Source organism: Haliotis rufescens, unplaced genomic scaffold (genome assembly GCF_023055435.1).
Source record: "Haliotis rufescens isolate VD_foot unplaced genomic scaffold, xgHalRufe1.0.p SCAF_9, whole genome shotgun sequence".
In the NCBI taxonomy this organism is placed as follows: Eukaryota; Metazoa; Mollusca; class Gastropoda; order Lepetellida; family Haliotidae; genus Haliotis; species Haliotis rufescens.
This window is the reverse complement of record NW_025964383.1, coordinates 40,629,598-40,654,952: the sequence shown is the minus strand read 5'-3', so window position 1 is coordinate 40,654,952 and position 25,355 is coordinate 40,629,598. Positions and strand designations below refer to the sequence as shown.

The window sequence follows — 25,355 nt, the reverse complement described above, 5'->3', positions numbered from 1 at the left end:
TCTCTGATGTTCGATGTTAACAGCGATGCGCAAAATATCTTTAATAACACGTCCTCCGCTTAATATATTTGTGCACCTGTTCGTTGATCGAAGCGGTGGGGTATATAGCTCTAGGATGTTTCGCTTGGTAGTTTCTGCAGATAATTTACAAGACTTTGAAGACATGGGTGAGCTATATTTTTTGACACTTTGCTGAAGTTTAAAAATGATATTATTTTACTTTTTGTGTCGATAAAATTAAGTTTCGTAATTCATATTTTACTGCCATATATACTAAACGGTAAGTCTTGAAAAGTATGCCTTTGTCATTGTTGAATGTTGATTTATATTCGTAAAAAAATTATAGTACGAATATATTTATAACAATTGTTGATTGCTTGACGATGTGGTGAGTGAATAAGAATCATTTAAAAATTACCGATGACGGCTTCTGAATCTTGAAACTGACAAAACATTGACAATTGTGTTTTGTGCATTTTTAACAAAATACAAATGAGGAGGACACAAAAATGACAAAATTGAGTAATATACACTGTCGGGCAAAAGAAAGTACAGTGTATACACCGTGTTTGGTGGTAGCTAAAATTGAAACAAACAAGAAATGGTTATTCGATGGTGATGTATTTGATACTGGTATCATAGTTGTGCTTTGGACCTAAGGTGTGCAGTGTTTCAACGACTGTTGTGAGCTTATTAGATAACGTTTGTCATTTGGGATCAAATCCAGTTTTCAAGTGTATACTTTCTTTCCACCGGCAGTTTATGTATTTATTACTTATATTCTTATAATTACTCTTCTTTTCGGTTTAATTTTCGTTTTATCTTAGCAATGCCATGAAGGGCGTACTTTCAAAGCGATTTATAACGAATTTTATGATTATTTTTTAATGAAATGAACTGGTGTTGGTTTCCTCTTTTCTGGTTTTATAAAAGTAATTTTAAGAATAGATTCTTTCACCATCAACCTTCGAACGTTCTGACTGTCCGACTCTCAGCTTTGTTAACGTCAAAGTCAAGTATTTACATGTTGAATTCATAAATAAGATTTACAGAGCGATACAATAGTGTCTCCAAATTCACATTAATATTTTTAATCATCATATTTTTAGAAATTGTAGGAAAGTAATGTCCAGAACTGGTCAAAGAATATTTTTTTTAACATTTTTGTGATCCCTGAACAGTATGTAAAAACTGTGCGTTTAACATTTTTGGGGGTTCAAAATTTATATTTTCTAATTTATTCTATGGGTTTGACAAAGCCTGACATTGACATACTGACAGGCCACCCAGTGCAGCGACTCTTACAGACAATCTACTTGATGTGTCACAAATGCGATTACATCTTTCAGATGTAAATTTTAGAGAAAAAGTTTTAAAAAGTCGATTTTTGGCCCAATTTGATCCATTGTCTCTTATAAAGACCCTCTCGAAATCTCTATCCTTACGCGAAGTCAAAGATAGCCCATAAAAGTGATCTTTTAAAATGTCACCCCTTCTCTGTTGAAGGATGAGTTTTAAGAGCAGGGATTGTGTCACAACCATTACAACGTTTTTCTCATTTGTACAACGGCATTAGCAAAACACGGCAACTTTAACGATTATTTTTATAATACAACAACAATATGTCTTAATGATAGCAAAACTCATTATAAACGATTCACGATAATATCTAAAATTCGATACTAAAACAGTTTGGGGACGGCCCCTTCATTTGAGACTAGGAAGCATGCTACATTTAATTGTAAAGCTGTACTTGTGTCTTCGAGACGCGTGACCAAGAGCTCATTGGCGTGGAATCGACTGTCATCGCGTCATTCAGAGACTTCAACAACAAAACCTGGATATTTTAGGTTGCGGTGAACCACAACTTGAATGCATTTCAATACCTTTAAACTCTATGACTCTATTGCGTAAACGATAGTGAACGTTATACAGTACCGGGCTTAAAACTAAAGCATTATAAGCGACACTTAACACAACGAGTTAACTCCTCCTAGCTCTTCGACCAGACTGTCACAAGTATGCTGACGATGAATACACATAATTTCCCCTCGTTGAGAAGATAATAGTTTATTATATGTAGCGCGACGCGCGATCTTTGCACGCGGAAGTTGCGGACGGGGTGGTGTGTGTTAATTCTGTTGTGGTTGGCTACACGAGTTTTGCATAAGCGGATGAATAGATCAGCTTGCTCGTCGCGTTTCTTCCCGTTTAATGTTTCAGAATATTTAAATGAATTTCATTATAAAAGTGGTACAATGAATTTAAATGAAATAACGCATCAAGGGAAATTGTTCGCAAGTGGAACAATGTAATTTGATAAATGAATACACGATAAGGAAGGTTTTCTCAAGCGGTATACCGATGTAAATGAAAAAGATTGCAATAATGGTCTTAAACGGAACACAATATAATTTAATTGAATTTTGAAATACAAAAGAAAAGAGAAATACAGTTTTAAAGCAATACAATGGACGAGTAATGCGGTAACTTGACAATGACGTTGTAGCAGAACAATGAAATTCAAATATAATTCAAATAATATATGAAACAGAAAACAATTTTAGAGCGATATGGTGTAATCTAGTTAACTTAACTCGAAATAAAAAATATTTGTAGCGGTACAATGCAACTTAAAACAACGCAGCAAGGGAAAGTATTTGTTCTATTTAGAGTATAATATTAATACATAACATGGAATGGCATGAAAGGAATACTGAACCGAGGGGCAAAAGAAAGTATACAGGGTGGGGTTTTTTTAATTTAAAATTGAAAGAATTGCTGTTAAATGTGATAATGTCTATTTAGTCATCACACATTCCTGCCACAGTTTGTAAAAAATAATCTGTGGCTGGGTAATTTTGTGTAAAAATAAATTGGTTCAATGAATACTGGGGTAAGAAATAAATTGGAACCGCATGACCCCTACCATGTTCGAAATGATATAAATTTGTGAAGATAAAAGAAAAAACTTTTTTTTTCAAAGATAACATGTCCAGAATGCGATATGTTTATATTTAATTTTTAAAAGTTTTAAACTTAATTATATATTTTTAGAATAAAACCACGTAGAAGTATTCTATGAGTGCTGATTAAGCGCCAGTATAGTTAATATTTTTATTTGATATCGCTAACTTAAGACATTTTCAATTGAGGTGAAATAGGGTATAATGTCGCTATCAAGGTTACTGCACTTATATAGTGACATGCATTACTCAAGAAATACTGTCAGTGTTGACTTGAGGTTTACTTTCCTAGATTTTACATCTTTGAAATAAGGTGGGGTGAAATGAGGTTTAATGTCGCGTTCAAGATTCTTTCATTTATATAGTTGCCGTTGTTTCTTGTTTAATGCCCTCTCAGCAATGTTTCCCGCTAGTTGACTCATATAACGACGTGCATGCACGTACGCGCGCGTGTGTGTGTGGATGCTTGTACTCGTCCAGACTAATACAGGTTTTGTAGTGTTTGTAGACACATTATGCTGACTCCGAGTCGACCAGTCGTTGTTTTATCCCCCAAATGCCGAGCGCAATGCAGGGTAACATTAAATACCATGTTTTAAACATATTTTGGCGTGACGCGGCTTGGAGATCGATCTTTCGATCTTCCGATCTGCGATTAGATGCTCTATCCAACTTAAAAAGAGAGACCGTCGCGAAATTGTACAATGAAAAGTAAACAGCATATTAAACCTACAATGTAGCTTAGAAATCAACACGAAACAAAATAATTCCAAATAACATATTCTAGGATGTCACATGTTTAGGATGGCATAGCGGTCGAAATAGGACTATTTTCAAAACATAATTATTTTTCTAATTTGTAAGAATTTATATTTTAGCAGATTTGCTATTGGTTCAATGCAATTAATATCATATGATATCGTTATAATGTATTCAATGCTTGCATATTGGCTATGCCGCAGCTGCGTTCATATGTAAGACTAGTACTTGATGTAACACAGTGGCACCAAACATTACAGTAGTTTCAATTTCTAAAACAACAGCAAGATAAAAGGTAAAATGACTCTGGTTACGTATTCTTTTTGTTAATGAAACAAAGAAGAATCTCATCAGATTATGTACCTCGAGTTCCTCGTACGCGTCACTTGACAAACGGCCTACAAACTGACTCTTTGTTTTAATGGCGAGATGCTTCGTTCTGTGGAGATCGAGATAGGGCCAGTGGCAATAATTTGAATCAGGTCTGCACTTTTGTTACATTTGTAGTGAAGGTAAAACCGTTTATGCTTTGGAATATGTTCTTGTATTATCAACTCGCATGCGAGCAAAGTCCATTGCAAACGTACTAAGTGACGAATCCGATATGTTTCTGCATCTAAGGTAACTTAATATATTATAGGTATCCCAATGTATTCTGCAATTGTCGCACACCACAACTGTCGCTTGCGGGTGTAGAATATATCGTTAAGCGGTTGCTGGAATAAAACTTATATAAAAGTTTTATGGCACACGGGCAGACTAGATAAAAAGATGTAATGTTACTTGACCAAATGTATCTCCCTATCGAATCTCCGTGTGTGTGTGTGTGTGTGTGTGTGGGGGGGGGGGGGGGGGGGGGGGGGGGCAATGTCATTGAACACAGTAATGAACAGAGTTAAGTGTCAATTTTCAAGTGTGCACTTTCTTTTGACGGGTGTGGTATGATTAAATCACCCCTCTTAAATTTCACTGTAGATGTATTCTGTCCCAGGATATTGACCTGATCCTAGAACTGACACTCTCGGGAGTGAAATTATCATGGGAATGAAAATCACTCCACTCAGGATCAAAACACCCCCTTCAGGGGATCAAATCAGTCCCCCGGAAAGGATGCAAAATACGCATATATTAGTTTGGAAATAATATAAATCAAAAGGGGTACATAATGCCAAAGTCATTATTAACAGGGGTGTTATCATTATATCGGGTGTGTATGTAGTATGGGTGTGAGTATTCACGTGTGGGCGAATCACGTTTTCTTTATATAATATATGTTGTTTTTATGTTTAATTTTCAAACAAACCGCGCATAATTGTTGCAATCCCCAGAGGAAAAGGAAACCCCGATTCACATATTTTCCAGTTAAATTTTAATCAACAATTTATTTTTATCATTTATAATAAATCCAGTTTATGAGATATTTTGAAGTAGGTTACCAAACGTCAACTTGTATTTCAAAATATCCAAAACTCGGCCTATTAACTGCTGAATGTGAAACAGATTTATGGATGCTTGTTGGGGGTCACGAATAGACTGACATACTTTAACATGATATCACATCAACAACATGATCACTGTTGATCCACTTCTCGTTAGGTCTTACGAAAACACCTCAGCAAACTACATGTGTCATAGTGTTTCTTTTTGACAGATTAACACTTAGTTTCCATTTAGAATACTATGAACGGATTATATCAAGTGTTCGGTCCGCAAACCACTCACTCTGTCAGACGTAAAGAAAACACCCCTGCAAACATTATAGTTTGTGAGTGATTTGTGTTTTTTACGCCGTTTTGTATTCAAGTTACATCATGGCGTGTCAGTTTAATGTGGGAGGAAAGCCCGAAGTGATGCAGGTCTCAGAGCACGGTGCTGACAAACCAAGAAACATAATCGGTGCGAACCGGGATTCGTCCCACAATCATAGGGTTCTGGCATGGCCAAGGGACGCAACTCTCCACAGCAAATTGTGGCGCCTTAGACGACTGGGTCACCCGTGCCCGCTGCAAACATTTGAGTATCTCTTCATGTAGTTAGAGTTATATTCACGTGAATCTTAAAAAAAAAGTCTGTGGCCAATTCATTGATAAACAAAGAAAACAACATTGGGCGTAATATACAACCCTGTTTCAGTCCAATAGGACACAACCGCCTCCGTGGTCTAGTGGTAGAGCGTCCGCCCGGGGAGCGGAAGGTCCGGAGGTTGGATCCCCGACCGCGTCATACCAAAAGACTTTAAAAGATGGTACTTGTTGTTACCCTGTCTGGCGCTCGGCATTAAGGGGCTAAAACAAGGACTGGTCGGCTCGGAGTCAGAATACTGTGTCTGAGTGGGGTATTCATACTAAACTGCGGCATGGTATCTCAGTGAGCTAGCACTATAAATCGGCATCAGTCCGGACTAGTACAAGCAGCCACACAAACACACACACGTATATGCACGTCGCTATATAAGTGCAATAATCTTGGACGCGACGTTAAACCTCATTTCACCTCACCTCACCAATAGGACACTCAAACAACTAAGACATGTACCGCTACATTTCAAGCATGGTTTCACAAAAGAATATATGGATTCAATTGTTTTCCTCACTCCTTTTAATAAACCGAGCTAACGATTGTAAGGTCAATGTAATTACGATGTATTTTATATTATTACAAATGTACTCCAAATACAACTCAATCGCGATATAACTCATCTTAATACATATGTACACCGTGTACGATGTTAACACACTATATTATATATAATTGTTACAGATGTACTCCATGTACGATGTAAACACACTATATTATATATAATTGTTACAGATGTACTCCATGTACGATGTAAACACACTATATTATATATAATTGTTACAGATGTACTCCATGTACAATGTAAACACACTATATTATATATAATTGTTACAGATATACTCCATGTACGATGTAAACACACTATATTATATATAATTGTTACAGATGTACTCCATGTACGATGTAAACACACTATATTATATATAAGTGTTACAGATGTACTCCATGTACGATGTAAACACACTATATTATATATAATTGTTACAGATGTACTCCATGTACGATGTTAACACACTATATTATATATAAGTGTTACAGATGTACTCCATGTACGATGTAAACACACTATATTATATATAATTGTTACAGATGTACTCCATGTACAATGTAAATAATATAATTATATGTTTTAATTAATACAGATATACTCCAAGCGAAACGTAGTCACGATATATTTTATCTTGCTGCTAATGTACTCCATGTACAGTGTAATTACGATATATTTTCACGTGTTGCAAATGTGGGACATTAGTGTGAACGAAATACGAATAATTAATACAAATTTAGCATCTTTGTATCCTTAAACAAAAGCTTCACGGCTGCCCGTAAGTGTACGTTTGCGGGACTCCGTTACAGGATGTCACTCGGTTATAAAGACGGTATTGTCGTACAATCTGAACTTAATGTCGCTGTCTTTGTGTATATCCTGGAAATGTGGGTATACATGAGCTCATATTGCCTTACGTTAGATTTCCTATTTCCCCGATGCCTGATTGCAGAGTGTGCATTACTGAGAGAGGTGTCGGTTTAGAGAGGGTCAGTTGTACACGTGATGATGATGATGATGATGATGATGATGATGATGATGATGGTGGTGCTGGTGGTGTTGCTGTTGCTGAACGTTGCAACATCTGTTTGCAAACACGTTTGTGACCGTCTACCAAATCGTATAGAAAACAGATCCAGTATCCATGCCCGCACATCGTCTTTACAATTTTTCCCATTTGCGACACTGATATCTGATGAGTGACAATTTATCTAAGGTTTTTTTTTAAACACTGACAATACCATTTACAAGTAAATCACGTGGAATTATTAATATCCCGAATAATAAACTGCATGTTGTAGTTAGTTTCCTGCAAAGTTGTTCACGTCTGAGATCTGCATCACTTCGGGCCTTCCTCTCACATCAAGCTGACACAAGTGATATAACTGGAATACTGTTCATAGCTGCGTTAAACTCAACTCATTCAACTTACACCCAAACGCGTTGCCGCGGGGTGCGGATTTTAAATCGCGGTAAACCTGAAATGTATGGATTTATCTACCATATAAGCCGACCTTTGCACTTAACAAAATCATTTCAAATTATATAAATGTACACCATAAAATAAAATTGTTGCCTCATATGCATTCCTCCGCACGGGGTGTACAATTCCAAGCTTAAACCCAGGAGGTTTGTTTTTTCAAAGCTTAGTAACTGTGAGAAAAACTATCAAATATGCCAAAATAAATTGCGAAAATATGTCGAGCAGAAACTATATGTCTGAATTGTTTGTGTCCAACGCAGAAGTAGACTTGACCGGGCACGACTTTCTCATGACAAGGATTTCCCAGATGTTTTGCTGAACAATGCCAAACTCAATGTGTATCTGTTGAAATTATTCACCTGGTATTGCACATATCAGCTTATGATAATTTACAAAAAGTCCACACTAGAAAATACATTATAATTTATTACACATTGCCAATATTAATGTCATACTTTTCCATGGCATGGAAACGCGCGACATGCGGGATAGAATAGATCCCCCGCATCCTCTCCTGGTCGTCAGAGGCGAGGGGGCACGGGTGGCCCAATCGTCTAAGGCGCTGCGATTCGCTGTGCAGAGTTGTGTCCCTTGGACACGCCAGAAACCTATGATTGTGGGATCGAATCCCGGTTCGCCCCGATTATGTTTCCAGGTTTGTCGGCACCATACCCGTGCTCGTGGTTTTCACCGAAGTGGTTAACGTCTAAGACCTGCATTCGGGATATTACTGGAATACTGTAAAAAGCGGCGTTAAACCCAACTAACTCACTCACTCACATACGAGGTGAATAAATGAATCGGGTGGTCAGACTCAATGACTTTTGATGAGTGTCATCGTTCCCGGCGGCGTGAGACGTTCCAGGTGAAATCAAACAGTGTTTTATCTGAGACTCGATCGTACAGCCGCCGTCCCGTCACTGACATACTACTGCGTGTGGCGTTAAACAAGAAACAAACACACACTTTTCCCACATATGCAATACAAACCCAGTATTTGACGGGGTTGAAAATAACAAGCCACATCCCAAAAACGGGAAATATTTTCAGAACTGTTCATGCAGGTGCATGGGCGGTTGATGTAATTAAAGGTAGATGCGTGTGACACCAAACATGTAATTACAATGTTTGTAAACTCAGGGACCCCCGCAGTGATCCTGTACAGAATGTCTGCCTGAAGGACGGGAGATCAGTGGCTCGATCCCGGCCGCGTTATATCATGAGGGGTACTACACGGTATCTGTTTTTCCCCCGCCTGGCGCTCTGCACGTCACTATGTAGACATTACCACCGGGGCACACACCATTCGGCAAAGAAATGTCAATAATACACTTTTTAAAATGGAAATTATGATTTAGCATCAGAATGTGTGCGTGCGTGCGTGTTTGTGAGTTTGAATATTGCGCAGTGTGTTATATCTTTGCGACAGTTTTGTTATTATCGCCGATGACAACCGTATAAACTGCCGGGCAAAAGAATGTATACACCTATGTTTATTAAAGGTGGCTGAAAAAGATCTATTCAAAGAACGATGACTAGTAAGACTTGACACTGGGTGACAATGTGTAATTAGTGAAACACAGGATGTGAGGGATTATTAATTCATCCACGTACTGGCTGGTTTGACGACGTGTTGAAGTGAATTCAAGAAATATGCCCCTTTGCGTCTTTTGTTTGTTGGTTTGCAAAATTAACTGTCATGAAACTATTGCGTTGTCGCTCGCAGTTTAGGCAGTACTTTGCTGCCCGCAAAACCTTCTCGATTTACAGTACACACGAAATGGTTATTCGATAGTGATTTATATGACGCGGATATCATAGATGATTTTAAGAAACGTGTTCAATGGGTGTATTTCAAGAAAGATGATTGTATATCTTGAAAGAGAAACAGAGACTGAAGCAAATTCCCAGCAATACATAAGTGAAATAATTTTGAACGCGACCTCGTGCCAGGGAATGATGCTGAAGCCTAAGATGAGAACTAATGTATGAAGTGGGGTGAGGTGGAATAGGGTTGGACGTCGCGGTGCACTCATAAGTATGTGTGGTTGCTTCCACTGGTGCGGAAGGATGAGAAAGTCCATGGCCAAACAAGCGTTTTGTATAATCAGCTGTTCTCTTGTATTATATAGCTGTACAGTTTGTATCAGTAGTATAGGTAATGGGGGTTCTGCAGCAACCCCACTGGAGCCAGATTTATAGACCTATACCACTACTACAGAGGGATTTTTTTAATGTAAAAACGATGATGCGATTCCACGATCGTCATAATTCGTTTTAAAAGAATCATCAATATTAATTAATAATGGATAAAATTTACTATAGCCCACGAGGATATTGGAAAGGTAAAGGAGCAATAAAAAAATTAGCCACTGCGGCTAAGGTTTTTAAAGATGTGGCCAAGAATTGGCATAAGAAACAAGCGATGTGGCAAATATACTTACCGGCATCGCGTTATATACCGAGGAAGAAGTTTGATATTTTTACAACGAATGAAGTTCACCAGCCTGACCTCTTGTTTCTTCCCCATTACCTATACTACTGTATCATATATCTATACTGTTTATATTATATATCTATACTGTTTATATCATATATCTATACTGTTTATATTATATATCTGTATTGTTTATATTATATATCTGTACTGTTTATATTATATATCTCTACTGTTTATATTATATATCTGTACTGTTATATTTATACCTCCAATGAAAATCAGCTTGGGGAAAGACTTGATCCATCTTCCCGAGGCAAAGGAGTTAACTGGCTATAAAAGGTCAGTTCTAGAGTCAGTAAACTCCTTTGCCTCGGGAAGATGGACTTTATCATGTTCAAATTATACGAAAACGTTTTCTGAAAACCTCTACAATTCTTATCCTTATCTATGCATTTTGTGTTGTCATAACTCCCAGACATCCAAACGGTGAAATGAACAAAGTCCGGTTTTAACTCGTATGAGCACAACTGATAACGTTCAAGCCAATTGCTAAAGGTTTCGCTCAATTCTTAAATAGTGTGGGTCTTTTGGGCCAAATAAGGCCCTTAACCCCCAGCTCGTCCTTTAATAATAGTATTGGGATTAACAGTTAAGATTTTTTTCCATGGAAATTGAAAGAAAATTTAACGAAGAATATGACAGTGGTCAGGCGGTGTAGAAGATAATGGTTACACTTGTTTGGTCATTGTTGCCGATGTTAAAATAGCATGCCTCATATCCTAGAAACTGCGATATCAAATGTGGTGATATTTTCATGAATGTTTATCACAATGTTCTTTGTCAGGGGCATGGTTGGCCCAGTCGTCAAAGTCGCTGCAGTTCGCCGTGCGTCCCTTGGGCGCACAGGAAACATATAAGATTGTGGGTCCCAGACGTGCACCACCGGGAACTTTCCTCCGAAATTAAGCTGACACGCCATGATATAACTGGAATACCGTTCACAGCGACGTTAAACCAAACTTTTTGACCTATAATGAATAGCAACTACTAAACATCTACACTCTCGTTTCACAACAGCTGGCGAGTCCACTACTCATATCATTCAGCTCGCTTAAATGTACCTGGTATGTAATAGGGTCTCCGTGCTTATTTCATTGTGGAATATATTTATGTATATTGTATTACAAACTTAATACATCACTTTATACATATATTCAGGTCGGACTCTGCCGGTGCCGGTGGCGTGCGAGGTGTGCGGCGACAAGAGCTACGGCAAACACTACGGCGTCTACTGCTGCGACGGCTGCAGCTGCTTCTTCAAGAGGAGCATCAGGAAGAGGATCTCCTACACCTGCATAGGTCAGTTTATACCTGCGTAGGTCAGTTTATTTATACCTGCATAGGTCAGTTTATACCTGCGTAGGTCCGTTTATACCTGCATAGGTCCGTTTATACCTGCGTAGGTCCGTTTATACCTGCATAGGTCCGTTTATACCTGCATAGGTCAGTTTATACCTGCATATGTCAGTTTATACATGTGTAGGTCAGTTGATACTTGTATAGATCGGTTGATATTTGTTTTTGTTCAGTTTTTACTTGTTTAGGTCATTGATACTTATGTGGGTCAGATTATACTTGTTTAGGTCAGTTGATACTTGTGTGGGTCAGTTTATACCTGCATAGGTCAGTTTATACATGTGTAGGTCAGTTGATACTTGTTTTTGTTCAGTTTTTACTTGTTTAGGTCATTGATACTTGTGTGGGTCAGAATATACTTGTTTAGGTCAGTTGATACTTGTGTGGGTCAGTTTATAACTGCATAGGTCAGTTTATTCTTGTTTAGGTCAGTTGATACTTGTGAAGGTCAGTTTATACATGCATAGGTCAGTTTATACGTGTTTGGGTCTGTTTATACTTGTGTTTTTCGGCTTCTGCTTATTCATGTTAGTGTTTACTGGTGAAATAAAAGCGACCAAACCGTGCCTCAGATTCTCTGCTAAAAGCACAGAACATTGTACGATTCCAACTCTATTAATGAATCACTAATAATTATGATACAAGGTGTTTGAGACAAGGCGTGCCTATCCCGCCCCAATGTCGGCATCATTCTCAAAGACATCCAAAAACATGTCAACTGTTCAAATAAGTCGAAATAGGAAATTGCATCAGATATAATGTTATTCAGTTTATACAGTAGGTCAGTTTATACTTGCACAGCTATATGGAATAATATATACTTGTGAAGGTAAGTTCATATTTCAAAAGTCAGTTTATAGATTCATTTTTCAGTATATATGTTGGTTCGTCGGTATAAATGGTTACGAAACTCGTCTAAGAATTCATGTATTACCCTCGCTCTCGCTCGAGAAATACACGAGTTGTGACGCTCGTTTCGTAAAATCAGTAACAAACACAGGCTCACATCATAATCTCTATGTATCGGCAAGTTATTTAGTGTATACATGTAAACATGAATATATCTCCTTACGCGGAGCCTTACGTGTACAGGGGAGACTATCCTCAAACCAGTCAAACTCGTCATAAAGCCACACTCATAACCTTTTGTTCCATTAGCAATATTCAGTATCCATAAACGTCGAACTATTGCCCTCTGTGTTTGTGTGGTCATGTGTGCTGACAGCTCGTGATTCTGCCGACAGGTAAAGGCGGCTGTGTGATCGACAAGGCACGGCGGAACTGGTGCCCATACTGCCGCCTACAGAAATGCTTTGCCGTCAACATGAATAAGAATGGTGAGTCCTATCGTCACATCCTTTACGTTCCGTGTCCCTCTCGGAGTTGTGTTCGCTCCTTTTGTCACATCCTTTATGTTCTGTGGTCCTCTCGGAGTTGTGTTCGCTCCTATTGTCACATCCTTTATGTTCCGTGTCCCTCTCGGAGTTGTCTTCGCTCCTATTGTCACATCCTTTACGCCTTGTGCCCTGTCAGGGTTGTCTTCAGTCCTAGAGTCACATCCTTTACGTCCTGTAAGTCTTGTGTCCCTCTCGGGGGCTGGGAATCTGGTCAGTTCTAGAGTCACAACCTTTACGCCCTGTGTCCCTCTCCTGGTGGTTATCAGTTCCGGGGTCACATCCGTTTTGTCTTGTGTACATGATCAGGGTGTGGTCAGTTCCGGAGTCACATCCTTTACGCCCTGTGTCCCTCTCATGGTGGTTATCAGTCCCGTAGTCACATCCTTTACGCCCTGTGTCCCTCTCATGGTGGTTATCAGTCCCGTAATCACATCCTTTACGCCCTGTGTCCCTCTCATGGTGGTTATCAGTTCCGGAGTCACATCCTTTACGCCCTGTGTCCCTCTCATGGTGGTTATCAGTTCCGGAGTCACATCCTTTACGCCCTGTGTCCCTCTCATGGTGGTTATCAGTTCTAGAGTCACATCCTTTACGCCCTGTGTCCCTCTCATGGTGGTTATCAGTTCCGGAGTCACATCCTTTACGCCCTGTTTCCCTCTCATGGTGGTTATCAGTTCCGGAGTCACATCCTTTACGTCTTTTGTACATGATCAGGGTGTGGTCAGTTCCGGAGTCACATCCTTTACGCCCCGTGTCCCTCTCATGGTGGTTATCGTTCCCGTAGTCACATCCTTTACGTCCTGTGTCCCTCTCATGGTGGTTATCAGTCCCGTAGTCACATCCTTTATGCCCTGTGTCCCTCTCATGGTGGTTATCAGTTCCGGAGTCACATCCTTTACGCCCTGTGTCCCTCTCATGGTGGTTATCAGTTCCGTTGTCACATCCTTTACGCCCTGTGTCCCTCTCATGGTGGTTATCAGTCCCGTTGTCACATCCTTTACGCCCTGTGTCCCTCTCATGGTGGTTATCAGTTCCGGAGTCACATCCTTTACGCCCTGTGTCCCTCTCATGGTGGTTATCAGTCCCGTTGTCACATCCTTTACGCCCTGTGTCCCTCTCATGGTGGTTATCAGTTCCGGAGTCACATCCTTTACGCCCTGTGTCCCTCTCATGGTGGTTATCAGCTCCGGAGTCACATCCTTTACCCCCTGTGTCCCTCTCATGGTGGTTATCAGTTCCGGAGTCACATCCTTTACGCCCTGTGTCCCTCTCATGGTGGTTATCAGTTCCGGAGTCATATCCTTTACGCCCTGTGTCCCTCTCATGGTGGTTATCAGTTCCGGAGTCATATCCTTTACGCCCTGTGTCCCTCTCATGGTGGTTATCAGTTCCGGAGTCACATCCTTTACGCCCTGTGTCCCTCTCATGGTGGCTATCAGTTCCGGAGTCATATCCTTTACGCCCTGTTTCCCTCTCATGGTGGTTATCAGTTCCAGAGTCACATCCTTTACGCCCTGTGTCCCTCTCATGGTGGTTATCAGTCCCGTAGTCACATCCTTTACGCCCTGTGTCCCTCTCATGGTGGTTATCAGTTCCGGAGTCATATCCTTTACGCCCTGTGTCCCTCTCATGGTGGTTATCAGTTCCGTTGTCACATCCTTTACGCCCTGTGTCCCTCTCATGGTGGTTATCAGTCCCGTTGTCACATCCTTTACGCCCTGTGTCCCTCTCATGGTGGTTATCAGTTCCGGAGTCACATCCTTTACGCCCTGTGTCCCTCTCATGGTGGTTATCAGTCCCGTTGTCACATCCTTTACGCCCTGTGTCCCTCTCATGGTGGTTATCAGTTCCGGAGTCACATCCTTTACGCCCTGTGTCCCTCTCATGGTGGTTATCAGCTCCGGAGTCACATCCTTTACGCCCTGTGTCCCTCTCATGGTGGTTATCAGTTCCGGAGTCACATCCTTTACGCCCTGTGTCCCTCTCATGGTGGTTATCAGTTCCGGAGTCATATCCTTTACGCCCTGTGTCCCTCTCATGGTGGTTATCAGTTCCGGAGTCATATCCTTTACGCCCTGTGTCCCTCTCATGGTGGTTATCAGTTCCGGAGTCACATCCTTTACGCCCTGTGTCCCTCTCATGGTGGCTATCAGTTCCGGAGTCATATCCTTTACGCCCTGTTTCCCTCTCATGGTGGTTATCAGTTCCGGAGTCACATCCTTTACGCCCTGTGTCCCTCTCATGGTGGTTATCAGTCCCGTAGTCACATCCTTTACGCCCTGTGTCCCTCTCATGGTGGTTATCAGTTCCGGAGTCATATCCTTTACGCCCTGTGTCCCTCTCATGGTGGTTATCAGTTCCGTTGTCACATCCTTTACGCCCTGTGTCCCTCTCATGGTGGTTATCAGTCCCGTTGTCACATCCTTTACGCCCTGTGTCCCTCTCATGGTGGTTATCAGTTCCGGAGTCACATCCTTTACGCCCTGTGTCCCTCTCATGGTGGTTATCAGTCCCGTTGTCACATCCTTTACGCCCTGTGTCCCTCTCATGGTGGTTATCAGTTCCGGAGTCACATCCTTTACGCCCTGTGTCCCTCTCATGGTGGTTATCAGCTCCGGAGTCACATCCTTTACGCCCTGTGTCCCTCTCATGGTGGTTATCAGTTCCGGAGTCACATCCTTTACGCCCTGTGTCCCTCTCATGGTGGTTATCAGTTCCGGAGTCATATCCTTTACGCCCTGTGTCCCTCTCATGGTGGTTATCAGTTCCGGAGTCATATCCTTTACGCCCTGTGTCCCTCTCATGGTGGTTATCAGTTCCGGAGTCACATCCTTTACGCCCTGTGTCCCTCTCATGGTGGTTATCAGTTCCGGAGTCATATCCTTTACGCCCTGTTTCCCTCTCATGGTGGTTATCAGTTCCGGAGTCACATCCTTTACGCCCTGTGTCCCTCTCATGGTGGTTATCAGTCCCGTAGTCACATCCTTTACGCCCTGTGTCCCTCTCATGGTGGTTATCAGTTCCGGAGTCATATCCTTTACGCCCTGTGTCCCTCTCATGGTGGTAATCGGTCCTAGAGTCACATCCGTTACGTCCTGTGTACATGATCAGGGTGTGGTCGGTCCTAGAGTCAGATCCTTTACGTCCTGTGTACATGATCAGGGTGTGGTCGGTCCTAGAGTCACATCCGTTACGTCCTGTGTACATGATCAGGGTGTGGTCGGTCCTAGAGTCACATCCGTTACGTCCTGTGTACATGATCAGGGTGTGGTCAGTCCTAGAGTCACATCCGTTACGTCCTGTGTACATGATCAGGGTGTGGTCAGTCCTAGAGTCACATCCGTTACGTCCTGTGTACATGATCAGGCTGTGGTCGGTCCTAGAGTCACATCCGTTACGTCCTGTGTACATGATCAGGGTGTGGTCAGTCCTAGAGTCAGATCCTTTACGCCCCGTGCACGTGATCAGGGTGTGGTCAGTTCCGGAGTCACACACTTTACGCCCTGTGTCCTTCTCGTGGTGGTCAGTTCTAGAGTCACACTCTCATAGCATTCAGGACGTGGGATTCGAGCATCCTAGATTTCACACGCCTGAAGCGACATAAAGCGTATTGTTGAGCCTCAGTCACTGGGCCACCAGTTCGACACTGCTTGTATATGCTTTGGAAAGATGATATAGCCAAAGCCTAAACAAGTTTGGATTGATGAGATTTTCCAAAAATATACAAGTTTGTAAATATGACATATCCAAAGATATACAATTTTGTATATAGGATGTATCCAAAATTGTTTTCTTTGTATATATTGGTTAAGGGAGATAATTGCTATGTATTCGTGTATAATTATTATATATGTACAAAATGAAGTGTTTTAAGTTGAGCACTGTGTTTCTTTGTATATGTTGGTAAAGGGTGATAATTGCTATGTATTGTTCTATAATTGTTTTGTATGTGCAAAATGCCGATCAGTATTATCAGCGGGAGTACGCACTGTCAGTGGGAGTACGTACTCTCCTTGCAATGATATTGGCGGGCAAGCGATTAGGGCATCTGGTTCTTTTCCTGGCGCGGTGCATAGTAGGTGGGTAGACTTTATGGTCAAATGCACAGAGCGGACTAGCAGTCCGGGGTGATTGCATTGGCGTTGACTTCTGTATTATAATCACTTGCAAGTGTTGAAATCGATTTGTGCTGAGCTTGGGATTGGTTTGCACGGGATGCCGCGATGTGATTTGTAACATGCTCTCGTGCGCATAGCAGATTAGCAAACAGAGTGGATTACACAGAGGATGAAAGCTATACTATTATTACTTAAAAGTGTTGAATTTGGTTTGTGCTGAGCTGTCGGTTTAATTGTACGGTGTACATTGTTATAATGTGAAAGCTCCGCGGAAGCGCGGAAAATCGCGGTTTTTTTAACAGTAGTCCTCGGAAAAAATCATCTTCCGCGTAAAAATATAATCAAAGATTTAAAAAAATGTACTCCGAAAAATATGGCGTTTCCGGACAACCGTCGCGGGTTGTTTTGTTTTCGATCAGATCTTTCAGCATCAAACATGCCTTTATTATTATTCATAACACAATACTATTATCGTCGGACCTTAAGTTGCGCTGAATCTATTCCCTATTTTTATAAAAAGTACTGATTTAACTTCGAAATTGTACTGCATCCGCCGTCTTTGTTCATTGGACTTATTGACTTTTGCCACTGACTTATAACTTTTGTTGGTATGAATATTGTCCAAAAGGCACGAATTTGCTTAAAATGCAACCAAATGTTTAAAGAAATTCTGGGGGCTCAGCCTAATATCGTTTGCAAAGTCAACAAACTACGACTGTAAATGAACTGTACAACAGACGCAAGAAAATTAATAAAAATGTTACAAATACAAATTATTAATAAGTGGAATATGAATAGTATTACTAATACCTGTTATTTTAGGACAAGAAATTGACACATTGACGTATTCAGATTTAATTGATATTTTCTTTACTTATGTAAATGCAAATTGTTGTTTTGTGTTTCTTCATCTACAATTCCACAAGGCACAAAACTTGCGTAAATTTAAAACAAATACTCAGTCAGTGAGATACTCTGGTTATTGCGCAAAGAAGAATCCAGTACCAATGAAAGTGAACAGCATGCATGACCCGATGTTATACAAAGCAATCATATAACATATCGCAACTCATGGTTGTTAACAATCAGGCCGTCAACATAATGACGGTATCAGTGAGCACATCGTAGTATTTGAAGATAAAAAAACAAACTTCATACTTATACTCATACCAAATGAACTCTTACATTTGCACAGTAATTGAGTTCATGCTTTCATTGGCAACTTCAAGATATTGAATGAGATATATTGTGAATGATTAAAATAGATGAGAGAACAACAGTATCGCTCATTTCGTACATAGAATACTAAACGATCCCCCGTGCCGTACCATTTCTAGGAAACGAGTGAACAGTTTGGTTTGGTTTGGTTTCGCTAGGTTCATAAAACATGGTATTACACATAGGCTCGTTTCGTATTTTATTAATCGCCTCTTTTATGCAAACCCAATTATCGAAAACGAACGGAGAATTCCATGCTTGTTTGTCTGCGTGAGTGAAGATAATATATTTAATGTTTACTAACTAAGATATTAATTTATCGTCCCACCAGAATTCACAAATTACATATGTTGGCAGTTTAGGAAGTCATACACAGCATGTTGAAAATGAACAAAATGAAGAAGAATAGTTTATTTATGTGTCACTATTTAAGCACCCAACCATTTTGGCTTACAAGACACGGGTGGCCCAGTCGTTTAAGGCGCCGCGATTCGCTGTAAAGAGTTGCGTCCCTTGGGCACGCCAGAAATCTATGAATGTGGGTTCGAATCCCGGTTCGCCCCGATTATGTTTCTAGGTTTGTCAGCACCATACCCGTGCTCGTGGGTTTCACCGAAGTGGTAAACGTCTAAGACCTGCATCACTTCGGGCTCTCCTCCCACATTAAGCTGACACGCCGCGATATAACTGGAATACTGTTAAAAAGCGGCGTTAAACCTCACTCTCTCATTTTAACAATAGCACAGTTGATAGCATATGAACACATTTTTTTAACAAATTTTCAAACCAGTATCTACAACAATTCGCTTCATGCCAATACTGTCAATTACTGGTCAAATCCGTGCTTGTCAACTCACACAACCCACGATTCAAATCAAAATTCTGTTACAGCGGTCCAGGAGGAACGAGGGCCAAGAAAGAACAAAGGCTGTCGAAAGAATCCAACTTCTACCCCATCTCGCCGCACGGTTGCTATAGTAACATCTACGTCATCATATATGCACCAAGGGGAACCACTCGACGCCAAATCGTTGCTAGGCGGCAACGTTCAACGTCTCGCGTGGAGCTCCTACTTCAGTGCTTTTAAACCCGTTGTACCACGTGGTTCGATTCCAACATGGCCGACACCCTATGCGATTCCCTATTGGATGTCGGGGGCGGCTGAGGGGTCAGAGGTCATGAAGCGAATTGAAGGTGAGAGCGGTAATGTAGCCTGATGTGTACGATATACGTAATTCCCGGAACCCAAATGAACGGTATAGCACGTGTACATACGCCCTGTATACCTATATTCAGTGAAGGTACATACGTTATGATTGTGTGAGTGAGTGGAGTTGAGTTTAACGCCGCTGTATACAATATTTGAGTTATATCATGGCGCCTCTGATTAGTGTTTGGAGAGCCGGCAGCAATGCAGGGTTCAGACGTTTTCAATTTGGTAAAACCCACGATCAAGGATAAACAAGCCAGAGGGAGTCTAGAATTAGAACCAAGACAAGAATTGAGGCAGGATGGTAGACATCACTTGCTGGGACTATCAACAGGACGACCCTAGTCTTTAATGCTGCTTTGGTCACAGTCTTATAAAACTCAAATCTTTTACTCCGATACGATGCCTGTCTGTGTGAAGAAACGAGGACACCTCCACAAAAGCTATCATCTGTAAACCCTGAGCGACCTTTGACCTCCCAATCTACATAAAGAATGCGTGGGTTCTTAGGCCAATCAAATGTCAGCTCTCTCAAACGCTTCGGTTTCATTTCTTTACCACTTCGATTCGGAAATTTCGATCTAAGCTTAAGCAAACCGCAACAGAACTCAAATATACCTTGCACAGTAATCATTTTAGGTATTCCATGGCGCTCAGAAACGACCTAATGTATAAAATATCCACAACAATATAATCGCGCGGCCTTGTTCCTTTATGCATCCGGAACTCCCCGATTACAGATTCGACACAGAAATTGACATTCGTCACCACTCGCCCCTTTCCGTAACCTGCAAGAAGACCCCTATTGATGAATGTTATGTACGAAAATACGACAAACCAATCAGAATGCGCGTATGATTTCAAGTTCTCCGTCAAAGAATCCCTCAGAAATAATTTTTGATTTTACATATGTCTTGCATCTAAAAATATACCCAAGACACAGTTAAATGTGTTCAATCATACTGTTTAAATTCGCACGTCCCGATGTGCTTTAAATTGCATCTGAAATATATATTTATAATATATGGGGAGAGATATATGAACCATTACGCAACGAGTTGACAACTGTTTTAGGTATGCCCGTTTGCGCTAAGACGGAACCCGGTCGCAAAAATGGCCATGAGAGGGGCACGAGCCGCTATTCGGCTTGTCCCGTTATAACACGAGTTGGTCACGAATGAGAAATTGAATATGCTTATCTGAATGCTTCGCTCAATCGTCCTGAGGATTTGGAATCCGAGACGCTGACTGGTCGATAACAAAGTTTCTTCAGCAACCCATGCTTGTCCTGAGAGGCGACTAACGGTGGTCAGGCTCGCTGACTTGATTGATGCATGTCATCGTATCCCAGTTGCGTAGATCGATGCTCATGATGTCAATCACTGGTTTGTCTGGTCCAGACTCGTTTATTACAGACCACTATCATACAGCTTGAATATTGTTGACTCGTGAAACAACATTTTCACACTTACTTTTTTAGAATTATGTATCAACTTATTGTGTTGGCTCTCAGAGCTTACGACCCGTGAAGATCCGGGGTAGAATAGGTCTTCAGCAGCCCATGCTTGCCGTAAAAGGCAACTATGCTTGTCGTAAGATGCGACTAACGGGATCGGGTGGTCAGGCTCGCTGACTTGCTTGATGCATGTCATCGAATCCCAAAGGCGTGGATAGATGCTCATGATGTTAATCACTGGATTGTCTGATCCAGACTCGATTATTTACAGACCGCCGTCATACAGCTGAATTTGTTCTGAGTGTGGCGTTAAACAACAAACAAACAAACACAGGGGGATGTTATATCGGAGATATTTTATTTTAATGAGACTGTTTTGACAAATGCGTAACGTAGGGGTGAAGCCCACATCGGATATGTTCACCAGTTCGGTGAAACATGACACAGAATATTTGCTGCAGACAGACCAAGGATGAAAATCCCGATCCTGACACACAAAATCGTGTAAAAATGAGTGGGTTCACTTCGAATCACATGTCACGTGGAGTAAATAATGACATGAGAGTGAATGAGTATGATTTTACGCCGCTTCTCACACAATTCAAGTCAAATCACGACATGAACATCAGGAATGGGCTTCTCATTTTGTACCCATTTGACAACACGAACCCTGTTTTCAGGCCATCTTCCCGATGCAAGGGTGTTAACTGACTATAAAAGTCCAGTTTCCACCCTTGCCGAACTAGACGGGAATTCCGGAGTTACATTTTGGCTGGAATAACGAGTCCATGCATATTTAAATCAAAATCGCGTATCGAACCGGACATCCGATTCGTAAACGACATGCATTTCAACGTGCAGATTTCGGTCGACTGTAGGATTTGCAAAGCATGTGTACCGTCAACTGCGCTTCGACAGATATTTTTGCAAACCCGTTTTTTAACAATATGCATTTCTGTTATGATCAGATCGTCTTGACTGGGCGCCGCCCTTTTGTTTGAAGCAAATGCAAGTGATATGACAGATTGAATCTGATTGGTCAATAAATAGGACATACAAGGGACATAACTCGCAATAGCCACTGATGGGCTACGATTTAGCCTGGAAATTCCAGCCTAGTTCTGCAAGATTGGAAACTGGACTTTTACAGTCAGTTAACGCCTTTGCCTCGGGGAGATGTTTGGACGAGACAACACCGTTCCATCCCTACCATCCCCAATATTTTATCCAATGACGTTGACACCTTGACACGGGTCATAAAGTCTGTATAACACTTGAAAATGCTTTGTTACGATTGAACCTGTGCAGATTTGAGATAAAATATGTCTTCAGCAACCCATCCTTGCTGTAAAAGGCACTTAACGGGATCGAGTGGGCAGGCTCGCTGACTTGGTTGATGCAGGTCATCGTATCCCCACTGCGTAGATCGATGCTCATGATAGCAATCGCTGGATTTTCTGGACTCGATTATTTACTGACCGCCGTCGAAAAGCTGGAATATTGTGTGCGGCGTTTAACAACAAGTAAACAAACCATTGCATTAAATACCACCAGTCTAACAAATTGTAAACACCTCTTCCCCAGGCTCCAACATCATGAGCGATCCCAACAGCCTGCTGTATTCCACGGCGCAACAAATTCTAGCCACGGCACTCCGCCGGACGCATTACAACCACATTTTCAAATCGCTACATCCGCACGACCAACTAGTTCTGTTGGAGAGCAAGTGGAGCGAGGTGTTCCTGTTTGCGGCGGCGTATTGGCCTATAGATATCTCCAGACTGGCCAGGAAGAACGCAGGCAAAGATGTAAGTACCAGTCCATTTAATAACAAATAACATAAATCAGGGATGGTCAAAGGGGAAGTAATGTTGAGTAAATCGCACTGAATGTAATCTGCTTTACTTCACACAAGCCAGTTCACGAAGTCATTTTTTTTCATTTGAAACATCAGGTTGCTTCTTTGTTTCCAAAATAAACTCAACACGATAAAATCTTCATGTATTCTAACTCTACTTTGAAAACACACAACAGTGGAAGCTTTCTAAACCGGATTTTAGTGGAACTGAATCTATAGTCCGGTTTAGACAGTGTTTCGGAATAGTGAGATTATAGCTACAGGTTACGAAACAAGGAAAAAATGATAAGGTTGATAACAATATTACCATTAATCGTAATAAATTCAGAACCATAATAATGGTTGATATTGACATAACTCCGGATTAGCCAGAGTCTGGTTTTAACAGATTCCACTGTATGTATATCTCCTACTTCACTCGGGACAGAACATCTGCAATTCCCCGTAGCTGGCAAGCTATTCTGTAACCGTTTCACGACGATATGCTTATCCACGCTAGTCGCAAAAGGTGTGTCACCTTGCATCCGTTACTGCAGCTCTCCCCAACTGCTTCCCCGAGTTGTTTTATTTTTTATCAACGATTTCCAATAACTTTCCATTTCTATTTATTCATGACCCTCCCCATGTATCTGCCCTGGGATTAGCACTTGACATTGTTATATTCCAGAGTGACAGGGATGATGACCTAGCCAGCGTTCAGAAGGTCATCACCACGTGCCAGACGCTTCATGCAGACTCTACAGAGTTACCGTTCCTGGAAACAATTGTTCTTCTCCGGCAAGGTAAGTGCATTTCAAAATTTTAACACATGATGACATTTAACCTTCAATTCAAGATTTAAACTGAAAAGTTTAAAATGTAATATCCATTGAACGCGAGACATTATATAGTCATTCTTGTTATTTCAAAGCATTTGAAATCGTTTCCGGATAGCGTCTGACGTAATGTATTATCCTCAATCTCTACCATGGCATATAAGTTATCCTTACATGGCATTGAAGGATGATCTAATTTGATTGGTTAATTTTACTAAATTGCAAGTGGATAATGAGCGGTAACCACTTTTGACCACACCACTGCCCTGAATACGTGGGCAAGTCCGTTCAAAAACGCATTTTAGTCATGGCAGAATGGAGATAACCAGACAATCCAGTGATCGATTGTGTTCCAGTTCGAGGTGGTTCATCGTTGATCAAACACTCCTAATGTCATTTGGAACGGAACGCGTTAACGCATTTAAATATTTTTTCACGTAGCGTGTAACGTATAAATATTTATAATCACGTTTTCTTTCAATGTTTGTTTCTGTCTATAGACCAGTCAGAGCGTCTGTTTGAACCAACCAAAGTGGAGACTCTCCAGGATCAAGCACAGCTTGCACTTGCACACTACGTCACACAAGCTCATCAGCATAATCCCGCGAGATTTGGAAAGATGCTCCTTACACTTCCTGTCTTGCGCACTGTGGCAGCTGAAATGACAGAGAAACGCTTCTTTGGCGATATTTCCACCACTGTGAGACAATTGATAAGATCGTACTATTTGTAGTGCGGACAACCTATGATATAACACACGGGATCAGGGACAGCCAATGACCAAGAATATATACTCTCACGTTACGACTCTCAGTGATATATAGTTGCAGAGATGCCAACCTAAAATGAAGCTTTTGAGTTTGCTTGTTTGCTTGTTTGTTTGTTTGTTTGTTTGTTAGTTTGTTGTTTAACGCCGCACTCAGCAATATAACATCTATATGTCGGCGGTCTGTAAATAATCGAGTCTGGATCATTCAATCCAGTGCTTGACATCATGAGCATCGATCTACGCAATTGGGATACGATGACATGCATCAACCAGCCTGACCACCCAATCCCATTGGTCGCCTCTTACGACAAGCATAGTCGCCTATTACAAGAATGGGTTGCTGTATACCTATTCTACCCCGGATCTCCATGGGTCGAAGCTTTGGAGTACATAGTTGGTTAAAAAGGCGTAATCTGATTTGAAAAAAAGTAATTCCAATTTTACCAACATGCAGGTTTTCGCTTCGACATTTTCGGTAAGCCTAGACGTAAGTGAAACCCGTTGTCTAAGCTCCACACGTTTATAAAATGTATCATGTGACACAAATTAACTGTAGTTTCAGCAAGAAAACGTGGTGTTTCGTGTTCCGAAGTAATGTCAGCGTATATGCAACCAGTTCCCTCTCTGTACCCTTAAAGATCGATCGATAAAATGACTTGAGTGTGTTTTAACATAGCAACCAATCCGAAACCTCGTATCACCGAGTGATGGATATTTTAACACTATTTGAAAGCATGACTTTCAGCATAGTCTCGCGTGCTTCGTGTCAACAGTTCATTGACAATTTGCAATCCGTGATGCAATTTATGCTTGCAAATAGTTCG

General features: G+C 41.1%; 1 protein-coding gene across 1 annotated transcript; it reads left to right on the top strand.

Moving 5' to 3' along the window:
* LOC124113579 (nuclear receptor subfamily 2 group E member 1-like) lies at positions 1-24,718 on the top strand. The gene is made up of 7 exons (XM_048391291.1): positions 1-167; positions 11,493-11,633; positions 12,935-13,027; positions 19,315-19,617; positions 22,674-22,897; positions 23,615-23,729; positions 24,263-24,718. Exons 1-7 carry the CDS (start codon positions 14-16, stop codon positions 24,493-24,495), a joined length of 1,263 nt encoding a protein of 420 aa, XP_048247248.1. The 5' UTR covers positions 1-13; the 3' UTR covers positions 24,496-24,718.
* Positions 24,719-25,355: the final 637 nt, after the last annotated feature.

Coding starts and splice junctions, on each gene's coding strand:
- LOC124113579 (XM_048391291.1), top strand. CDS start 14: ATGTTAACAGCGATGCGCAAAATATCTTTAATAACACGTCCTCCGCTT. Junction 19,618..22,673: donor GGTCATGAAGCGAATTGAAG/GTGAGAGCGGTA, acceptor CCTCTTCCCCAG/GCTCCAACATCATGAGCGAT. Junction 23,730..24,262: donor AATTGTTCTTCTCCGGCAAG/GTAAGTGCATTT, acceptor TTCTGTCTATAG/ACCAGTCAGAGCGTCTGTTT.